Raw genomic sequence first — 22,819 nt, 5'->3', positions numbered from 1 at the left:
ATCAGCAGTTTGCTAAATATGAAGATTTAACACTGAATGGTATTTTTTAGCTTATCCATACTCGGCACATCAGACTCAACCTTCCAGCTCACCTTGATGCAGACAACGGCATAATAGCAAATAACAGCAACTTTTTAAAACACAAGTAGTGCTTTTAAATGTCTCTGCTGGTCAGTGCTGAACACCCACCTCTTAAACTGAGCTTTTGAAGAGTGTCTTGGGGTTGTATGCTAAATCTCAGCTTATGGTGGACACTGCATTTGACCCTTTTGTTTCTTCATTTCTGCATGTCCTGTTGTATTTTTTTCTGGCAATGGTTTATTGTGAAGTATGTGACTGAAGAATGTGACACATCACTACGTGCATTTCTGGGGGAATCACAGACTTCTTTTCTGTTGTTTTGTTGGTCAGATACTAAATGAAAATCATTTAATCAAAGTATTTTTTTTTATTCCCAGACTATTGTTAGAGGAAATAAGCCTCGAAAGGATACTTCAATCAACGGCCTGCTGGAAGAGTTTGACAACATCTCCGTGACACGATCCAACTCCCTGCGGAAGGAAAGCCCTCCCACCCACCACCAGGGCAATGCAAACCACGTGCCAAGGCACCAGGAGGAGAACGGTTACATCACGTATTCCCAGTACTCCAGCGAGTCAGACACGACAACAGACTATGGCGTGGAAAAGTACAGAGACAAGGCTCTGTACGGGGAAGAGTTAGACAGGTACTACAAAGGGGGCTATGCTGCCAAGCAGAACGGGCACATGATGAAGGTGACTTCTAGGGACATCTATTATTCAGAAGTGACGCCCCTGAAGTCAGACCTCTCCAGGTTCCTCCCAGATTACCAGGCACAAGTGGAGGCAAAGCCCAGTCCGATCGAATATGGAGGCCTAAAGCTGGAGTACCAGAGGATTCCCAGTGGATCCTCGCTGGACTACAGAGACCCCTTTCCTTACGCCCTGTCCCGGGCATCGGTGCAGAGCGAGTGCCCCAAGGAGAGGCTGGAGTATGGCGACGGCGACTGGGGGCACAGCCCAGGCAAGGATGACTATGACAAGAGGCCGAAGTCGTCTTACGTGGACCCGGCGAGCCCTCAGCCCGCGATGAGGCAGAGGTCCAGGTCGGGCTCTGGTCTGCAGGAGCCAGCCATGCCCTATGGAGCAAGCGCGTTTAAAGCACACCAGCAAGGACACTCCTACAGCTCCTACACCTACCCCCGCTTGTCCGAAACTGCAGCAGGCATCCCCAAGGTAACGTTAAGGGCCCTGGTGACAGTGCTACCAGGACAGGGAAATTCCAAAACAGGAATGCAAAAAACTGGGGATGTGCAGAATATTAAGGGCAAGGAGCTGGGCTTGGGCACAAAGTGCCAAATGCAGCTGGTGGCATCCCCAGGAGCTATACAGCCATGATGGGTGTGGTGGGTGTGAAAACCCACCCACTTTCCTTGGGTATCTGAAAACAGATGTCGTGGACCAGTGGTTTAAGATATTGCTCTTCCAAACTTATTCAAAGAGCACTTTGGAAGTGCCCAACTTCCATGGGTTTTACCTGGGATTTCCAAAAGCCCCAAGTTCTGTGGCAGTTCTTGTAGCACCGTTCATGTGCCAACGCAGATCTTGGCAGGAGCTGAAAAAACAGTCTGGTTTGAGTATCATATTCTTTTTGCATTTGAGTCATTACTGCCGACATCTCTGTGCCACTTAGAAAAGCACTCTTGCTCTGCTGGGGAAGCGCAGCCACGAGCCCAGCATGTGTGTTAGGCAGAGGAGCTGCCTGCAGCTCACCCAGCAGTGCCAGCCCACACAGCCACCGGGCTGACAGGTCTCCGTGTGCATTACAGGGTTTATTAACACTCTGCTGCTAATGAGAGCAGGGCTTACCCCTCTCTGCTTCATTTTGAAGCGGTGAAATAAAATCACAGTCTCTTCTCTCACCCAACACAGTTGTAGCTAACAACAACAAAAAAAAACAGGCTCAGGATGCAAAAGAGCAGCTCTGCTGTGGTACCTACCAGCAGCTCTTCCGCAGAAGCTGTGGCCTGCTCTGCCTCCTCTGAGTCGCACGAGGAATACTCTCCATCAGGCCACGCCGCCGTGCTTCCCCTAGCTCGCTGGTTTGTGCAGCGGAGGGAATAACTCTTTTGTCACCCATCCAGGCACATCGCTCCGATGATGACCCGCTTGGTTATTAGATGGGAAAGCCATATTAGATGATGGATGAAAAGCCTTACTAGATGACGGGTGCCTTATTGGGTGACATCCACTATTCCACAAGAAGGGGTTTCCTTCCGTGTAGGTCGCGCTGAGCATTACCCGGCTCCTTTAGCAACAGGCACCAAGATGAGCGCACGTTTCCCAGGGCTGGAACGGCCCTGGTGTGCCGGGACGTGCCAGCTGTGCTGAGGTTGGCAGTTGTCAGTTGCCACCATCCCTTCTGCTGTTCAGTGCTGATGTGGACAGCGCATTTTTGTCCAGGCTGTGAGCGCTGAGAACCTCGTCCTGGCAGCTTCAGCCCCAGAAGTCGTCCCATAGCCTCATCCCAGAGGTATCCACTTAGGCTTTGTCTACTTTGTAATGCTGAGGTCCGAAGTTCTCATCAGTGCCCTGTGGTGAAATGAAACGATGTTTGTTGTTGTTGTTGTTGTTTTCCAGATTTCATCAAAGCACAAATCTGGGCTTTTGAGTTTGAGGGTAAACCGTGGGGGGATTAGAAAAGTTACCACATCTCCTCCCGTGCCTCTTTTGAGCTTGGGCTATGGTGAGAGGGCTGCATGTGTGCAGTTACCTGTGTGCAGGAGTAAAGTGTTAAAGTACAAATTCTGGAAGTTGCGAGGAAAGCCTGGGATGGGCTATCTGCCATTTCCTTCCTTTAAAGCAATCATTCTGTCAGAGTTTGGAAGGAAGAAGGACAAATCCACCAATAATTCAAAGACTCTCTTGTGCCTGCTGCTGCCAGTTTTACAGCATTCAGGAGGGCTGAAGGCTGAGGTATATTTCTCAGGGCTCTGAGACAGCTTGAAAAATACCCCATTAAAATGCAGTAACAACTTTTATAAAAAAAAAGATGCCTCCGTGCAAGATTCATTGTGAGCTGTTTCTCCCCTTAGAGCATCAAAAACACTCCTACGGGCTCGGTACGTTGAAACTCAATGATTCACTGCTAAATGCAGCAGTTTCAGTCCCCAAACACATCCACAGCTCTTGGGAGCAAACAGCAGTTTCGTGCCTAGGCTGATTGTTGAGGAGGCTTCTTTTCAAGGAAGCATTAGTAAGATAATGGTTCATTAAATGGGTTTACTAAATGAGAATCGGGGCTCGGATCAGATATTGTACAAATGAGATTGGCTTTAAAGAATAACTAAAAGGGGAAGAAACGTAAGTGTTGAAAAAGTCAGCAGGCACAAATGTATGGCTTCAGTATGCATTTAGCAAAAGTTTTGGCTCGTAAATGAAGAGCAGACACAGTTCAGTGTTAGGTGCAGGTGATAGAAGGAGGATAAATCAAATGTGTGCCCTGGTCTCGCAGGTTTTGGATGTCTTTCATCAGGAGGTTTCTGCAGCGCTGGGCTGGGCGCAGCCGTGCGGCGGGACCAGAGGCGTACGAAGCTGAAGGCTCAGATTCGGTTGCCCTGCTGATCTCTCCCTGGTGTCCCTCACCACTCCCCTGTCCCTGCAGAATCACTCCTGTACTGCAGGTTGCCACTGGTGCCTCTGCTGGTGTTACCCCATCCCTTTTTGTTCAATGGCACCACCTCAGTAGTGCCACACAATCCCAAACCCATCCCACCAAGTCTGCGTATTCCACGAAGGCCCCTTCCTATTTCTGGGCAATCTGTAGTGCACGTTTTTCTTTTACTCCCCTCTTCATCACGGGCCCTATTGAACTGCAGCCTGGTATTTTGAAGCTCCTTTGCTATCGTTTTTTTTTGCATTGGCTCCCCGTGACCCTTTCCTGTCCCTCCTGCCAGGGGCCATGGTTCCTGCTGTCCCCGTCTTTGCCCCATAGCGCCGCACCAGGGCAGAGGTCTCGCTCTCACCTGGCCACAGCTGAGCACTGCTGTTTCCCTGCTGTGTTTTGCAGGCACTCTGCACCACCAGGATGTTTCCAGCCCAGTGAAGGCAGAACCAGGCCTTTACCATCAGGAACCCTCTCCTTTTTTCCCTCGTTTTCCATCCATGTGCCAGGAGCTTTCCACAAACACCGCCATGTGTGGAACAGGGAATCTCCGAGATTTCCACTGGCAAAGCTCTGGAGAGTAAACTTTTCCCTTGCACTCTCCGTGTGATTTACAGCCCATCCCTTCCACACCTTTTATTTCAGCAAGCTGAAGCCTAATCCAACTGGGACCTATTTTACATTTACTGACAGGCGACCCCACCTCGCCAGGGGCTGCCTGCCCCTGAGGAAGGTGCCAGCTCTGGCTTCAGGGCTGCGGCCGCTGTCACCGCCGCAGTCCGTCTCACCAGCACTCAGTGCCTTAGGTGCCTGCAGATCACCCGGTGATAGCCAAGGGTAAAATATTTGCCCACGCAGACCGTGCTACAGGGCAGAATATTCCATAAAAACATGGGGGTGTCCCCACCACTTGCACAACAGGATGGGTACTGCTGCCGTCAGCCTGGGAACACACGCTGGGTTTGCACACAGCGTTGTATCCACCTCGAACAGCAAAAATTGTCTGCTGGAGGGATCTGGGTGGTGCTGCGAGGCAGCCAAGTGACCCACGCAGAGCAGCAGGGCACTGCGGAGCCGTGATGGATGGCGTGTCACAGCCTCATCTGCTCCCTTGACCTGATGGCGTAGGAGAGCAGGGCTGCTTTTTTCTTGCTTTTGTAGTATTTAAAGGCTTTCCTTTCAGAAGGTAATTACATTCAGTAGCAGAAGTGGAATTATTAGTGGAATAAGCACGTTCAGTTTTGCCATGATGCGAAGGACTGCATACGGATACAGCCTGGGAGGAAGATCAGGCTGGTTTAGTCACTTGGGGTCCGGTGTTTTTGTAAGATTGCTTGGTTTTCAGGTAGTGCCTGGGTTTACATTGTACAGCAAGTTGGTTATCAAATGCTAACTTCAAAAAGCTTTCAGTAATTTGTAGAAAGACCACTCAACCCTGGAATTTTCCTTTTAAAATGTTAGCTGCTCAGAAACAGCAGGCATGGGTGAAGCCCGGGCTCAGTTCATCAGTATGGATTTGTCTAGCTTGAATTCCTAGACTGGGTTTTCCCCATCTTATTTTAAAAAATACATATTTTTTTTACAGTCTAATCACTAATTTGTGTGGCTCTGCGTACGTAGATCTATAGGACGGGGTAACTGAGCTCCCCTCCCTCCCCCGAAGCATCGGAGCACGTCTCTGCGTTAATCAGCGTGGCAGCTGTGATGTCCCGCGTGCAATTCGTGATGCCTCTGACCCCCTTCTATCTACATCTGCTCTGCTTGACAGAGGAAGTGCAGGGATGCCCCGAATCACCTGTACGTGCCGTTACCCCGAAGCAGCCTCCTGGGGGGCAGATGCATGTTGGGTGCAGGCGCTGCGTGGCTGCGAGCTGTGGCTGTGCCTTGCTCCCTGCACCAGCAGGGAAACCTGAGGGCAGCCCCCATGCCGAGGCGCTCCCCCTTCCCGCTAACCTCACGCATGAGGAAGAGGCAAGCACGCCCAGCTCCCACCCGATACAGCCCTGCACGCTGAGCCTTCCCTCCCTGCACCCAGGCTGGAAACTCCTCCTCGCTGCGCAGCAGGGCGCAGTGATAAATGGATGCTGCGGCATTTTTTTTTTTTCTTTTCTTCTTTTTTTTTTATGCTGTCTTAGCATAAAATGGTCAAATGATGTTCCACCGCAGAATTCAATTTCACAGTTCAGTTGGGTCCTTGATTACACTGCCAAATTCAGATTAATGTGCGTTTAACTAACATGGATCAGGGGCTCCTGGCCGGCAGCCAGCAGCAGTAGTAGCAACCGGGAGCTGTGTCAGCTCCGCTGCGCTGTCCACCCCTGCGCGCCGCCACCCAAATTGATTGATTAAATGGGTTCATTGCCGTAATTATTTGTAATTGTGCTACATCGCGAGCTGTGTCTGACCACACCCCCGCCCCTTGTGTCATCAGGAGTCACATATGTTCTATCAATGTGGAGATGCTGTTTTCTGGGGAAAAGGAAAAACAAACGTATTCTTGTTTCGGGTGCGTTTTTTGTCTTACATCCTTTTTTATGTTTGGATGGAGGCAAACTGTTTGTTCATGAAGGTGCAGTATTCATCTGCTTGCAGTGGAAGAAGCTTAGAAAAGCTTGGGAGAATAAAAGAAAAGAAAGGAACCTGCAAATGACAAAGGCCTCCCACTGGGATAATCTCCTCGCGATTGTCTCTGATTTCAGATGAAAATTAGCAGTTTCGTGACACCACAGTTAAGCAGTGTGTCACTCCGGAAAATGATTTAAGAAATGGTAAATTGAATTAGTCTCCTTGTCACGGCTTGCTCGGAGGAAGTCCCTCTGTAAACTCCACCGAGTGGCTCTCGTCTCTCATCCCAAGCAGGTCGCGTGCTTGCCTGATGGTAACTCCCCAGGATTTACCCCGCACCGTGAGTTTGGTGCTGCTTTGCCGTTTGCTCTGTGGGCTGCAGCTCTCCCCATGCTGCTGCATTGCTGTGGTTGGGGTGTCCTGCAGCCCTGCTCCTGCGTGTGGGGATAGCAGGGAAGAGCCTGCTATTTAAAGCTGTACAGAGATTAAAAGGGGAAAGAAAAAAAAATGAAACGGGATGAGGGCTGCATCTGCTCTGTGGTGGCTCCGCCAGCAGCCAGCAATGGGGCAGGGCAGGGGCGATGGGCATTCCAGAGCAGCAGCCTCCACGAGAGGGTGGGAAGGGGTTGTTCTTGAGTCAGCGGAGAAAAGCAGAAGGACTAAAGCTGAGAGTCAAAACCTAGAAACTGAAGTCTGTAAGGAAAGGCGCGAATTTGAATTTGCTTCTATTCAGTTTGCTTTTGAATGGGCTTCTAGTTGTGACTGGGTTGGATTAATGGAGGAAATGGCCCAGAGAACCTGCAAGGAACTGCAAATACAGAGCAAATACTTTTTTTTTGGAGCCTATGCTGTCATTAAACAAAGATTAGGATGTCTACAAATGGGTGCCTGGACATAAAAATGGGTACCAGCAGTGTCCCTTGGACAAGAACGGGTCCATGCAGGAGCTATGCTGTGCTGGCACCCCGCTGAGCACATTTGGGGTGCTGAGCATGAGCCAAGTGGTGAGGGCTGGCTGGAAACCCATCTCTGCACCCATGTTTTTCATCTGCTTTTGTGTTGCAGGTGGATTACGACCGAGCGCAGCTGGTAGTCAGCCCGCCGCTCTCTGGGTCGGACACCTACCCAAGGGGCCCAGTAAAGCTACCTCAAAGTCAAAGCAAAGTCAGCTACTCCAGCAGCAGCTACCAGTACCCTCTGGTCTACCACAAAGTGTCCCACTATCACCAGCCACCCCTCCAGCCCGGCTCTCCCTATATCTCCACCGCCTCCTACCCCAGCTCCCCCAGTATCACATCAAGTGCTTACCCTCCGCCCAGCTGGGGCTCCTCCTCGGACCAGCAGCCCTCCAGGGTGTCCCACGAACAGTTCCGAGCCGCCCTGCAGCTGGTCGTCAGCCCCGGCGACCCCCGGGAGTACCTGGACAACTTCATCAAGATCGGGGAGGGCTCCACGGGGATTGTCTGCATCGCCACCGAGAAGCACACGGGCAAGCAAGTGGCCGTGAAGAAGATGGATCTCAGGAAGCAACAGAGAAGGGAGTTGCTCTTCAATGAGGTGCGTTGCTTCGGGTAGTGCGGCATGAGACGGGGACTGAAGGCCCACTGTGGCCCTAATGTCTTTCTAAAAGAGGTGCCAAGTCCTGTACTCATCTGTGGTGTCTAAGATAACCAGACCGGTTTCAGATGAGCTGCATCTCCTTCTGGCTTTAAACGTGTAACATTGTGGAAAGTCACAGGGAACAACTAAGAAATCTACCAGCTGGTCCATACAGCCTGTCAGCTGCACAGGCATAACCCAGTTGCCTTTTTTGGGCCATTTTCTGATGTAGTTTATTTATTCTTTGAGATGGAGGATCCAGGCTAACCTGACTATTTAAGAAGCATATGCACCGTACTCAGACACATACATGCTTATTTTCTCCTTCCTTCCCCTCCTAACCATTAGCAGTCCCTTTGCTTTCTTTTGGCTTAATAAGCAAAGAGCTGACCGTCTGTTTTTCATGGAACCATCCTTATTAATTCCCACATCTCCTGAGATATTATAGCCAGTTCAGAGACCACTGCTGCTTATGTAGAATTGTTTTCCCCATGTTCATTACTTTAAATTTAAGAACACTGATTTACCTTTGCCGTTTTTTCATCCGTTTTTTTGGTGCTGTGGGTTCCTTCTGCAGTGTGAAGAGTTTCTCCTTTTTAATTCTTACCCTCCCGTAGACATTAGTGCTGTGTATTCTCCACTCTTCGAGATCACCAACCTACAGAGATGCTGAGCGATGCCAGAAACACTGCAGGTCCTCAGGGAAACCTCCTGTGAGAAACATTTGATCCTGTCACTTGTTTCCGGAATTTTAACAATAGCAGGCTCGTCATTCGGCACATGCAAGTCGGGTTTCCTTGAAATCTTTTTTGAAAAATCAAATTTTTAAAATAAAATCCTGAAAGATTTTCTTTAAAGACTAGATCTGTCACCTCCTTGAAATCCCAGCAGACTGGTCTCAAGCAGGATCACACTCTGTAAAAGAGCTCTTAGAGGATGTTGAGGCACAATTTTCTATGTTGTTCCCTATTATATCATACTGTGATTATTAATGACACGATAGCAGGTACCACTTCCAGTGGCTTGCTGAGCACAGGCGCTGGGTTGACCTGTGGTTGTTTCAATCTCCCTGGAGCCCCCTTGAGCCCAGGGGTGACACTCACCACTTCCTGCGCTTCGGGTGCCAAGTTCCAAGCAATAGGTTAGTCGCAGTGGTGACAGCCCAGCCATTTTGTACTCGATTTCCTTTAGGATTTCAGGTGAGCACCGTCCTCCTGGGTGCACTCGTCACTGTTCATTGTACCAGTCCCTCCTAAAACCTCCTCTACTGCCATTTGGCCAGAGACAGATCCTCTGATGCATCAAACACGGCCCTACAGTGGGGATATTCCAGCTCCCCAATGGCTGCTGAGGTGCCAGACATCCAAGCCGTGGCCAGATGGTTGCTTTATAGAAGCTTTTCTAAAAAACTTGCTCGTTTCTGCACAGTTCTTTCAGCAGTCCATGACCGTGCTGGGTATTTTGGCTTTATTTTGCCTCTGGAAGACTGTACTGAATTGCTTTGTGTAGCTCTAACAGAGCATCTCATGAGTGGTAACATCTTGAAGCAGGTCGTACATGCTGTGCAGGACCAAGCTGCTTCCCTGACACGCTCCGCTCACTCGTGTCATCTGAAAATTTCTTTCCAGCAGGCCTCCCTCCATCTACACAGGGGCAATCAAAGCCTTCCCTTGCTGTTGTTTTCTAGCCCTGTTCCCTTTCTGACAGCTCAGTATCGTGTGGCTGTTGTCACAACCTTGGCCAAGCTGCTGTTCCTGCAGTCCCAGTCCTGTATGTTCACTTCTAGACGTGGTGCTCGGGCTCACAGGGATCTGCTGGGGCATCTGGTTCTCCGGTCTGACTTGTCATGCTCACAGCTTATGTAAAGCATGCATACACTTGGCCCAGGATCTGTTTCATGGTAGTGTTTAAATGAACCTGTAATCATTCAGTTAAGCTTATTCTCCGTGAGTTGTGTTGGTTTTGTCCCATGCTTTACTCAAGAACACAGCGCTTCTCATGGCTGCCCCTCTGGAATTGGTCCCAAATTGCCAGCTCTCCCCAGCTTTTTGCTTTAAAACTTCGGTAGTTCAAAGCACTGGGAGTCAAAACGGTAAGTACATTAGAAATACAATTGACCGTGGAGGCAAACAAATCTAGCAGATTTCACAGGTACAGAAATTCCTGCTGACTTGAAGGGATTGTGCATGACCACGTCTTCCCTGATTAAGGGCTGGAGGCGCTGAGATCCGGCATTGCACGACTCGGCCTGAGCTGAGGGAGGTCCTGCACCCAGCTGGTATGAGGAGCAGCGTGCGGAGCTGTCTTGGCACCTGTGTAGCAGATTCCAGGACTCAGGATACTAATTGTTCCAGCACTTGCCATTACGATTTATAAATACAGAGTGTTTTGAAAGCATAACTGCACATCCCGTATTAGCCATCATCCTTTCCACACTATTAAATCATTCAGATTTAAGTGAAGATGCTATTCCATTTCCAGACAAGCTAGACTGAAGTAAGGAATGAGAAACTCTATATCCTTATAGTTCTTCAATTTTATATATATAATAGCAAAATGCACAAGCAAGGCACAGTCTGGGAGCACCCAGGAGCAGAGCGGAGCTAAGCTTGATCCCTCCCAGTCACTCAAGCTATAATGCGTGTCGGCAGTCTGCTCCCTAGCCCCACAGCTCCAGGATACCCCTGCCCCAGCGCTGGTCTCCCCATTTCATTGCCCGTGGTGTGGTCAGCAGCCCAGGGGCCTCAGAGCCCTTTAATGCCTTATAATAGCCCCTGTATTACCAGCTTTCTGTTAAAATTCTGTGCAAAGTGGAGTTTGCTTCCTGATGAAGAAGACTGATGGGATGAGCAATTGATTGGGTCAAGAAAAATCATCTGTGTTGTACTGAAAGCGACTGGCAGTAAGAAGGCAGTGAAGTAAACAGTCCTGTTCCTGCGGTATGGCATGAAACACAATTATCTACCACTTATAATTTAGCAACTGAAGATTCTTCCTTTTTCCTAATGCATTTACGATGACTGTTATTTTATGTAAATAGATTGATTTTGTTTACGCGTTGGCACAAGGATGAGCAAAGCTGTGATTCATAGCAGAGCCTTTACTAAGCACGGAGAGAAGAGAACAGTGAAAAAGAAGGTCAAAACAAGTGTCAGATAGTGCTTGTAGCAATTCACACACCGTCTTTCTCTTCCTCACAGGTTGTAATCATGAGAGATTACCATCACGAAAACGTGGTTGACATGTACAACAGTTACCTTGTTGGTGACGAGCTGTGGGTTGTGATGGAGTTCCTGGAGGGCGGCGCTTTGACAGACATAGTGACTCACACCAGGTGGGTTGGTGCTCGCCTCACACGTGCCTCCGGCCCTCGCCTCATGCCGAGGAGAGCGGGGTGCCCCCCTGGCTCCCTGCAGGGGGTTTTGTGTCCCTGTGTCTGTATGTCTGTGTGCGTAGGGATGCACATACATCTATACAAACGTGCAAAACGTGCATAAAATACACATGCATGCGAAAGATACGTACATAAATACATACATGTATGTGTTTATATGGCTATATGTGTGTGTACAGGTAGCCATATAGCTACACAGAGATACACGTATAGCCATACGTGCACGTGTGCAGGTACGTATATCCATACATCTACGCACACACTGCAGCACACTCACTTTACCAGCGTAAGTAAGCCACTGCAGATGAATTTCTGTCAGCACAGGTGTTTTTTAAATAGAAGGGAACAAAATAGCTGGAAGGGCTTGCTGGTAGACAGGGATTTGTTGGAGCTTTCGGTGTTAATTTAGCAGAAACGACTTATATCCGTTAGCTCCCCAAATGTCAAAAAAAGCGCTTCTTCTCCCCTTATGGTGATCTGTATTGTTGTCTTTGCTGTCATAACTATGTCAGTTGTAGGGGTGATTTCTCTTGATACTCATAAGCCACATAACTATGCTGTCAGAAAATGTTAACTGCAAGCTGAGCCTGAGACATAATGGGGAAATTATTTTTATATCACAGCATTTGTGCTTTAGAGCTGGTCCCCGTATTTCAGTTACTACTGTAAAGCAATTCATCAGTCCAAAAGCTGTAGTGCACTGACCAGTGCCTCTTCTCTCTTCCAGTTCCTCTTCTGAGTAGAGCCATTAGATTTTGCAACCCACCTTACAAATGCTCTTCACTCATCTTTTTCCTGATAAGCAGAATAAAACGGGATTGGAAAGAGGAATACTGTGTTTAATTTCTTCCTCTGGAATAAAGAAAAAAAATATTTCCACAGCAATCCAGTGGGAGAGCATTTAAGCAAGCAAGAAGAAAAGCAAGGAGTAGCAGCAAAGAGTAGTAAATGAGACACGAACATGGCTTCCCTCATAGTTTAGTGTTACTCTTAGCCAAAAGAAAAAAAAAATGTATTTTATTTAGGTATTTTATTTTTACGTGTTGCCTTAGCTGACATGCTAAAATAAATCACAATATTGCAAGTCAGTTGTTAACTACTGCTCCCCAAAACATTAAAAGCGCTATCCGAGGTATTTCTGACAGGAGTTTAACAGCAAACAGCAGTTCCCAGGACACTTCTTCTTAAGATCTGTCATCTATTTTTTGACTCAAAATAGTCATTCTTCTGTCTTCTTCTGTTCTTCTTCTCTTGTTTTTTTTTTTTTCTTTTTTACATTGCATGACCTTCTCTTAAAGATGTTGCCGAAATACTGCAAATGGCATCACCAAGTTAAAGCAGAAATGCTTTAATAATGCTTCTGCTGGGGTAGCAGAGCCACTGGGAATTGCCAGCAATGGGGCAGCAGGGCCGCAGCGCGCAGCCTGTCCCGCCCATGGCTGCCATGCTGCAGCAGGCGGCTTTTCTAGAATGGAGCTTTGCACCCATGCACAGAAATGACCCAATAATCCTCTCACTGTATATTTTTCTACTGAAATACCCTTATTTTTTTATAATAGTTGTAAAGGCAAAGAAAATGCTCATAAAGTTACACCCAGGGCCTGATGTTTTGTCTGCACAATTAGAGCATTGCTTCTCGCATTTATTCTGTGCCTGATTCCATCCCAGTAGTGATTTATCTTCCTTGGCAGCAGTAAGTTTACTGTAAATAAGGCATTTCCATTATTTCCCAGAGGGAAGCAGGCTCACTGTAACACACTGTATCACATAAAATACTCTGCTTTTTTAATGCTAGAGGGGGACTTCCCCAGACCTTGTTGCAGAGCTGTTCCTTACCCATCGTCTCCCTTCTTCAACAGAAATGGGACGGAAGGGTCACTCCAGAGCTGTTGCCTAGAAGGGTTGGTGGCTGTCCAGTCCTGGTGTGAACGGGAATTTGGTGCCTCTCCACTCCAGCTCCCCTTCCCTGCTCTCTTCGTTAACGCTCAGCGTGTTTTTCCACCTTGGTGTTTCAGGATGAACGAGGAGCAGATAGCGACCGTCTGCCTGTCTGTCCTGAGAGCCCTGTCCTACCTGCACAACCAAGGCGTCATCCACCGTGACATCAAAAGCGACTCCATCCTTCTCACAAGCGATGGGCGGGTGAGCAGCCAGCATTTCCCCTGCCGTCTCTCGCTGGCACGCAAGAGGAACAGGTTGATGGGGGCTGTCATAAAACAGCTGCACGTGTGGCTTGTTAAAGTAACCCTAATTTCAAGAGTCAGTCTTCAATCCATAAGCAAATGTTACTGCTGAAACACCCCCCTGGGAGAGTAACTTGTACCATAGGTACATGTAGGAGATTGGTGACAGCACCTGTCCCATGTTTTCATTTACTTGTGTGGCTGCTGCTATCAGGGAATTGGTCTTTGTGGTGTTTACGAGTGGGGATGGAGGGAGAGAAAACGCTGCATGTGACCTGCTTAATCAGCAAAATAAAGTTTGCACATGAAAAAATACTAACATACCTCATCACTGTTCAGTCCCAAAGAAATTCCTGTTTCCTTACAAGGAGCGAGGTGAGTCTGGGCCATGGTACTTGTGGGCACACAGCAATAAAACCTGAGGCACCTAAAACTTGGGGCACCCAAAGTCTTGGGTGAAAGGAAGTGAAATCACCATAAGATGTAAGATCCTAATTTCTGCACTAGTTCGTATCTCACCTTCTGGCCACACTAGAATAATTCAAGTGAAAACGAATGCAGTCATGGCCAGAGAGTCCCGTCGGCAGGGTTCGCAGGGTTGCTCCTGCGGAGCTACGCACGTGTCTAAGTCAAGGCTTAGGGAGCGGTTGGACTGAGCCCAGGAGCACCCAGGCACTCTGGAAGCAAACCTAGATCTTCTGGTGCAGAAGGTAAAGCCTTCAGCTTCTCGGTCCCGCTCCGATTCCCTAATCAAAGGCTTGCCTTTATAATTTGCTTCCCATATCACTGAGAGAGGGATTTCCTGCAGCGGTCACAGGCTGTTCCCATTAATCCTGTCGGGGAAAATTCTATGTATGTAGGAGTTTTTCAGTTACAATTTTGATCCATGTTGCTGAAATAGCATCTGATCTGCTTTCAGGCTCTACATACAGTGCCTCATTATACTCATTACTCCAGTACTTATTATCTGCATTGCAGATTTCTTCATGGCTGTGTTGTGTAATTATCTTTTTTTAGAAAATCATCTTCTTTTATGTACTCGAATGAGCAATAGATATGCAAAATCTCTTGTACTCCTACAAAAGGAGATTGGGCTCTGCTTCCAAAATATGCATTATTTCTCCCATTCTTCATCCTGTAAACTGAAAAATACATTTAGCATGGAGAACTTGGCTATTATTGGCTTTGTTTCAGAAATACCAACAATCATTTTGCAATTCTCTTAAAAATAATACCCTTAGTTTTTTTTAAAAAGTAGGGTCTGCACTGAATCTAAAATAAAACAAATCAGTGCTTACAATAAAATGCTGTTCTATACAATACTGCAATTTATGAAACTTCCCACTTGACTTGTCCCGGAGCTTTGGGCTCCCATCACATCCCCAGGTGCTGAGTACACAGTTGGACACACGGCTAATGGACCTTGGGCACTGGCCGTCATCACACTGGGTGGTGTGTAGCTCGGGGCTCTGGGGCTGTCTTAATGTGGAACAGCTTCCAAGAAAACCTCAGTGGTAGCTTCTAGATCTCCAAATAAATAACTTGGAAAACAAACTAACACAGCAGACAAGGCTCCGGGGAGAGACCTTACAGCAGCCTTCCTGTACCTAAAGGGGGTTGCAGCAAAGCTGGGGAGGGACTCTTTGTCAGGGGGTGTAGCGACAGGACAAGGGGTAACGCTTTGAACTAAAAGAGGGTGGGTTTAGATGAGATATTAGGAAGAAACTCTTCACTGTGAGGGTGGTGAGGCCCTGGCCCAGGCTGCCCAGAGGAGCTGTGGCTGCCCCATCCCTGGCAGTGCCCAAGGCAAGGCTGGATGGAGCTGGGGGCAGCCTGGGCTGGGGGCAGGGGGCCCTACCCATGGCGGGGGGGAGGTTGGAACTGGATGGACTTTGAGGTCCCTTCCAACCCAAACCTTTCTGTGATTCAGCGATTCAGCCTTAAGAAACTAACAGTTTCTGGAAGGTGATGATGCCACTGAAACTCAGCCCAGCTTATTTTGTCTAGGCTTGGAGGAGTTTTCACCTTGGTGTTGTACAGCAACAGGGAGCGGGAAGGTCATAATTTTCCAGCATTTTTATTGGAAAAAAAAAAATCTGCATATAAGTACAAGCAGGCACATGATGCAGCAAGAGCTGCTCTCCGGAGTGCTCGTGTATCCCGTTATTTCTATTTCAGGTCACTGTCACAGCTACTCAAGGACAATGCCTTCTTTAATTCCTGAGTTCCCAGCACTGGGTGCAGGTCCCCTCATCTCTTGCAGCCAATTTGGAAACGTCTCTTCTACCTATCCCTGCCTTCCCCAAATCAGCTCCCTTATTAAGGGGAGAAAACGATTTCTAGTGATAGCCTGCAGTGTGAGGGCCTCGTCTTGAAAAGTCATTGGCTGGGATATGGCTTTCTCTGAGCATTAAATTATGCTCTGTGTGGAAAAAGAAAAGTGGGTGAATGCCAGTTGTTTAATCTGTTTTTGGCAAACTCATAGATCATGAACCCAATATATAATAGAAGTGGTAAGTACTACTTGCAGTATGTATATTAATGAATATTAGCAGACATACATGCACTGCAAACATAGTGTTTACATGTTTGCAATAATAGATTAATTATAAATACTGCTAGTTGGGAGTGTTTTGCTTTCCTTCTGAGTTATATTTTTTAAATACTATAAGCCAGCTATCACCTCTGTAGCTTCTTCTGGCTGAGAGACAAGGAGCTATGACAGGTGACCTTAGTAACGAGCACCGCTGCCAGCCTTTCCTGCTCCTTTTCCTTCCCTTTTAATTAGCCGCATGGTCCCCAGGCTGTGTTGTTGTCTCCAACCACAGTGCCAAAATTGTGCAGCCGCCCTGTCCCACGCTAACGCCGCAGCTCGTTCCCAGCCCCAGCAGCTCCAGCTGGAGACCGGGGTCTCTTGGGGACACCTGTGCCCGGGGTGAACAAGTGCCTTGTTATTCAAGAGGCGATCTTTCTTTTTCTTTGCTTTCTAGATCAAGTTGTCTGACTTTGGGTTCTGCGCCCAGGTGTCAAAGGAGGTGCCGAGGAGGAAGTCTCTGGTTGGGACGCCGTACTGGATGGCGCCGGAGGTGATCTCCCGTATGCCCTATGGCACTGAGGTGAGTGCAGTGCGGTGGCTGCACGGTGCCTTAATTGAACCCACCGAGACCAGAGAGACACCAGCAGCTCAAACACCTTTATACAAAAGGGCTGAACAGCAGCAATTTTGTTTGCCCCAGAGTATTAACACTGTGCCATGTTTAATGTATTTTTCTGTGATGTGTGGGTAGAGAACAACTGGTTAGAGCACTTAACAATGTATTGCACTTCCACAGATAAAACTGGAATGGGTCTGTCGGGGGGACCCCGTGGCTCTGCAGGGCCGTAACCCACCTATTACAAAGCTCCCAGTCACAGCACTTGTGCAGCCAGCCTGGGACAGTCAGCCCCTGGCCCTCCCTCCACAGAGACAGGGCCTCCTCTGCATGGTCAGCTTCTACTCGATACTGGCTGTAGGAACCGCTGCAGAGAGCAGCCCTGCGCCCTCTCCCTTGCCCTTTCCCTCTCTGCACACGTAGGAGCGGAGAGGAGCTGTGCAGCCGAGGCCTGAGAGCAGTCGAGGCACCTTCACATGGCGCAGAAAGGCCTGGGCAGGGAGAGCTCCTACCTGAGGGTGAGCACCCTGCAGGCGCTGGCATTCACCTAGTGCGCATGGTGTTGTAGGAGACATTTCAGGGACAATAACAGCAGCTATTATTAGCCCATTAATAGCACTGGAAGGATTCTGAAGTGCCTGAACTTAAAGATACATTAGGTTTCCCACTAGTAGGCAAAGAAAAAATAAAGTATTGAAGCCGAGGGAGAGTGTTGGCAAAGGAGCGTGTAAGTATGAACTGCCCTTGCCTGTATTTGGGCTGGCAAATGACAGAAATTGCAGTCATCAGCTGAGTGGGATTCTGGAGAAGTTCTGCAGTAGACCATGACAAAAAAAAGTGTTGTTGTTTTAAAGCTGAAGCTGAATAATTTTTCCAAAGGGATTATATAATGTGCTAACTGTGACTGTTGGGAGTGGGCCTGGGCATAGTAAATACTTGCATCTGCCTTGGAGTAAGCAGGATTTTCTATAGTTGGTAGGATCCAGGGGAAATAGCATAACTGACTGCGCAGCACCTGCTATACATCACTCCTCCACACACTGCACCCCTCTGTAGCATTGCGGGGCCAATGCAGGGTAAGTACTCGGTAGGTGCAGCTGGACCACTGCACCGCAGGGTGCAGTCAGCCTCTGCAACAAGCCTGCCTTGGCCATGGTTCCAGTGGACATCACCTGAACCAACTGCAGACGTTTTTTAACAGCCTTTCTAATTTATTTCATTAGTGTTGGCACTCAGAAACAAAAATTGTTTTCAGCTGGTTAAAAAAAAAAAGGTGATGGTTCACCAGACTGCTGGCTTACAATGGATGCAGACAGCGTGTGTGTGTGCTCTAAAGGTTACATGCACCCCAGTGCTGAGCCTGTCGCCCCCCTCCCTGTGCTACCAGTGGTGTTTCTGACCCACCTGTGTTGCAGGTGGACATCTGGTCCTTGGGCATCATGGTGATCGAGATGATAGACGGCGAACCGCCCTATTTCAACGAGCCACCGCTGCAAGCCATGCGCCGAATCCGGGACAACTTACCGCCCCGGGTGAAGGACATGCAGAAGGTCAGACATTCCACTGGTGATGAGGGTCTTGCACATACAAATGGTGTAATAAAGTCACAGCCACTCATTGCCCTGCCCAAAGCATAAAGCACGTGTGGGAGCGCTGTGTAAGACTGGCCAGGGGATGTCAGGAGGTGTAAGCCAGCAGCACACCAGCCCTTCTGTGCCTGGCCTTGGCTTTGCTTCAGCAGTGAGTGGTGGAGCAGGGGTCTGGGCAGAGCTTCGCCATCCAGGCACTTCCCACCCTGCCTGAGGACCAGAGCAAGGCAGCACATAAGCCCAGCTCTGTATGGGCCGGTGCGTCTGTGACCGCTGCCAAAGCCTTTGGGGATCTCCCGTTTGACTCGCTGATCCTTGTGGGTCCCTTCCAACTCGGGATATTCAATGATTCTATGATTCCATGATCTGGGTAAAGTCAGACCCACGCCCTCAGCAGTAATACCAGGCGTGTTACTGCTTTTCACATGCTGCTTATAAAGCTCTGTATTGTGTGCTGTTCTGCACCCCAGTGCTTTCAACATGAATGGCACATAAAAGATGCATGGTCCTCCAGTTCAGTGCATCTTTGTCATAGGACAGCTCACACTGTCCTTTGTCTTCCCCAGAAAAATAGCATGCAAAGACCCAGCATAGGCTGGGATCGCTTCTCTTTGCCTGCCCCTAACGCCAGCGCGTTGTTGCAGGTCTCCTCAGTCCTCCGGGGCTTCTTGGACTTGATGCTGGTGCGGGAACCCTCACAGAGAGCCACGGCACAGGAACTGTTGAGACACCCATTCCTCAAACTGGCCGGGCCCCCTTCTTGCATCGTGCCCCTCATGAGGCAGCACAGGCACCGCTGAACCTGGTGATGTTTTGGGAAGAGGCTGGTGCAGAGGCCAGGTAAGGGTCGTGCAGGATTCCCAGTGGTTGCGTGAGAGCCACGGAAAGGGGCGAGCGAAACCTTGTGAAGGAAAACCCACCCCGTGGAAATAACAGGGTGCATAAAAAAAACAAGAAGGAGCTTCCTGGGGCTGCAAAGGACTCAGGGCGATCCTAGCCACCACCTGCATAGCCATGCTCTGCCACAGACCATGGCTGCGCTCTCATCTTGGCCATGCAGGCAGAAGGCGCCAAATGCAAACAAGGTAGAAAAGGTAATAGTAGATAGCACAACCAGAGTGAAACCAGAATTCCAGTGCAGAAGGAAAGGCTACGGCACTTCTATTTCAGAAGAACATTTTTCTGACAAAAAAAGCACTTTTTAATCTCAGTCATAGCAGCATAATGTATTTTGAAATGAATTTGTAATTTTCTGTACAGTACTTTTGATAATTTGCAGTACTTTGTCATGTAACTGTTGTGCTAGTTGAAGTTATAAGTGTAACTTAGCAAGAATTTGAGAAGATAAAGTTTCCTACTTTTTTAACCCTTTTGAATATGGAAAAAAAAAAAAAGCCTTTAGGAAGGAAGAAATTTTGGCAGATTTTCCATTGGGGTGATACGAGCACTCATCCCACCATCACAGCAGCCTGAAGATCGACGGGAGCCGACGCTACCACTACTGTCAGAGCACTTGCGTTGGGTACTTGCCCTCTCGGCTTCTGGTTATGTGGTTGCAGTCAAAGCTTCTGCTGCATGCTGCAAGTCGTCAGGGCCTCCCTCATCTCTTCATCAGTGGGAACTAATGCATCAGATGTACCTTTGCCCAAGGGTCATCTAAAAACGTGGCGCTCCTTTCATTTTACGCTGCCGCAACGTCAGTTTTGTTATTGCAAAAATACCTGTTAGTTATGTCATGCTCTGGAAGTTGACAGAGGTGTTCTCCAGATTTGGAAGAGACCTTTGTAATACGTTACGAGATGTTTGCCATATAGAAGTTGTGCTGCTGTCTAGACCTTTTTGAATGTTGATACAACAGTTGACTACTGCGGTACATTTTTGTGTTACTTGTTGGATGAATTTGCATGTTAACTGTAGGCCTAAATAGATTTGCCTTTAAAATTTTTAGAAGTGCTTCATAATTCTTTCAATGATAAATTAAATTTATTTATTAATTAGTTCTTTTTAATTAATGTATAGTATGAAAGCCATGTTTTTCCAATTTTTTTTTACTGACCTCATTTTATGATACCAGTAAGAAACACAAAGCCAGTTTTGTGAAGACACAGTTAGCTTATTTCTTATTACAGAATTTCATAGTGAATATATTAATTGTTATTTATTGTAGCAAATTATAACCAAACATCTAAACCTGGCAGGAGCTGGTTCTTAAAGATCTTCCTCCCAGACAAAAGATTTGCCAACAGTAAAGAAGCTCTTTTCGTACTGTCCTTTAAGAAGTGACATGTGAAGGGAGAGTAAATTAAAAAAAAAAAAAAAAAAAGAGAAGGGGAGAGAAACATGAACTTGAACATTTATTCAATGTTCTTATACGTGTGTGTCTCACCTCCCACTGCATTCTCTTCTTATCCCTGTTCGCACATTTCAAGACCCTACTAAAGAAAACGTGTTTAGCTGAGCCTCTGCCCTGCCACAAACACGCTCTGCTGGTACAGACCTGCAGAAACCCAGCAGAGAGAACGAGGGCTCCTACAGAGTTTTAAAGTGTTTGTATTTTGTAGTCTTGACAACTCAGGAAAAAAGGCTGCACCGGTAAAGGCAATGGCATACAAGTGAAACTGTAGTACTAGACACAAAATTAAACTTTTTTAACCATCTTTGAATAAAAACGGGGTTGGTGGGTTTTTCTCTTTAATAATCAGCACATTTTAGACTGTACAAGTGGAGAATTTTCTGCAACTTTCTTATGGTTAGATACTCCAAACAGTGTTCATCAAGTTTACTGAAAGTTTTGTCAAAGGTTTTTTTCTTTTTTTTTTTTGTGAACGCCAGCTACTGGTGAGAGAAATGCACATGCGAGTTAAATAAATGAATAAATAATTTCGTTTTCAGTGTGGTTGTTCTCCATACCTTGTTTCTCTTTTCTAAATTGTGTTCCAACACATATTTGGCCAAGACAATAACAAGAAAAAAGAGGTTCATTGAATACGTGTGCAATATATATATATAAAAATATATGTATCTTATTTAACTTAGCAAACAAGGAACAGCAAGTTGGAAGAGGCATAATAGAGGCATATAATGCTTGAAGAAGAGCCTCCCCGTGACTGAAAGAAAAAAATCATCTTTAAATTGCCTCAGGGAGGAAAGTGCAAAGGCTTAGGGTGTGCAGTGCAACAGGGTGCAGCAAAACCATGCGGCCTATGAGCTAAATAGCCTAGATAAATTATTTTAAAGAGAGGAGAAATAATGACAATAAATAATTATGCAAATGCATCTCAGCAGCCTTTGCAAAACCCCCTGATCTGGGAGGTTGATTTTGTTTCCCTCAGAGCCCCTCCTGTCCCCAAGCAGGACAGTCCTGAGCAGGCCTGGAGCAGCCATTTCACACGGCAGCCTCGCTGCTTCCCCTCGCACAAAACAAACCTTCCCGGTGGCAGAAATTGCCAGCGTGGCTCATCAGCCTGATGCAAATGATGTAGTTAGAGAAATACCGGAGATGAAGCTCTTTCAACCCAAGGCACCATGAGTTAGCCTCTCAGCACGCGCCCCATCCCCAAAACACATTCACACACATGCGTACTCACGGTCTTTAGAAAAAATGGACAGCTTTTTGGTGCACCCACAAAAAAGCCCTTTCGTGGCTCAGCATGTGTTGGCAGCTGGCAGAAACATCCAGGCATCCCATTGCAGTCAGCCGAAATGTACCACAAATTACGAGAAGTGATCAGCACACCCACACAGCTTTGTATATGAAGTACTCCAGAAAGACCATACCCATCAAAACATTTCTACCTTCCTTTTCCTGTCCCCTAAAATAATCCTTTCCTTTTTCCTTACATGGCCTTAATTTTGGGCTGATAATCATTCAGCGCGCTTACCTATTAAGAGCATTACTCAGGCTCCTCAGTAGCAGCATCAGTCAGCTGATGAATCTGTGCTCTTCTTTGCTCTCTTTAAGTCTTACAAATGAGCTATAGTATTAGGCCATGTGCTTTTGGTTAATGACATCAGTAAATGTCTCAAAATACGTTAGGCATCATTCATTTAAAAAATAAAAATAAAAAAATACCTAACTTTGGACATTTCACTCGTAGTCCCTCCAATAAAGCCAGAGCCAAACAAGCAGGGCATAACCACGTCCATTTACCTTGGGCTCCTGTTGTCACTAGTAAATGATGTTTTTTTCTTCAGTTCACCAGTTCTTAAACAATTTGCAAATACTTAAATAATTGCAGTAGCAGAGGCCAGGGCATTTATTGGCAATGTAACTCCCTTCCTCGGCAATACATCAGAAAATTATAATTAAAGTTCTATTCATAAGTCCTTTGCAAGTCATTAACAGCTGCTTTAGTAAGTGCTTAATTATTACAGGTCTTTATAGAGCTTAGTAGCTTGATAAGTTTCTTATATTTACTCACATTGTACCAGTGTGTTCATAAACATCCATAAAGCAAAGTGTGTTCGAGTCTGCAGCTAGCTCATGATCATAGAATCATGGAATCGTTAGGGTTGGAAAAGCCCTCCAAGATCATCTGGTCCAACCACCACCCTACCACCAATGTCACCCACTAAACCATGTCCCTAAGCACCAAGCCCATAAGCCATTTATGAATAAAAGCTAAATACAAAATTAAATGTAAAAAAATCAAA

General features: G+C 47.2%; 1 protein-coding gene across 4 annotated transcripts in view; it reads left to right on the top strand.

Moving 5' to 3' along the window:
• Positions 1–21,057, top strand: part of PAK5 (p21 (RAC1) activated kinase 5) — an 82,140-nt gene extending 61,083 nt beyond the window's left edge. For all 4 annotated transcript variants that reach the window (XM_035320072.1, XM_035320071.1, XM_035320073.1 and 1 more), the window contains 7 exons: positions 459–1,256; positions 7,315–7,806; positions 11,049–11,182; positions 13,258–13,384; positions 16,416–16,541; positions 17,993–18,127; positions 18,811–21,057. In XM_035320072.1, the coding sequence (XP_035175963.1) occupies positions 459–1,256; positions 7,315–7,806; positions 11,049–11,182; positions 13,258–13,384; positions 16,416–16,541; positions 17,993–18,127; positions 18,811–18,966 (1,968 nt within the window). In that variant the 3' untranslated portion in view covers positions 18,967–21,057. The remainder of the gene's footprint in view (positions 1–458; positions 1,257–7,314; positions 7,807–11,048; positions 11,183–13,257; positions 13,385–16,415; positions 16,542–17,992; positions 18,128–18,810) is intronic.
• Positions 21,058–22,819: the final 1,762 nt, after the last annotated feature.

This window comes from Oxyura jamaicensis, chromosome 3 (assembly GCF_011077185.1).
Source record: "Oxyura jamaicensis isolate SHBP4307 breed ruddy duck chromosome 3, BPBGC_Ojam_1.0, whole genome shotgun sequence".
NCBI lineage: Eukaryota > Metazoa > Chordata > Aves > Anseriformes > Anatidae > Oxyura > Oxyura jamaicensis.
The sequence above is the reverse complement of the archived record's forward strand: the minus strand, read 5'-3'. Positions and strand labels throughout refer to the sequence as shown.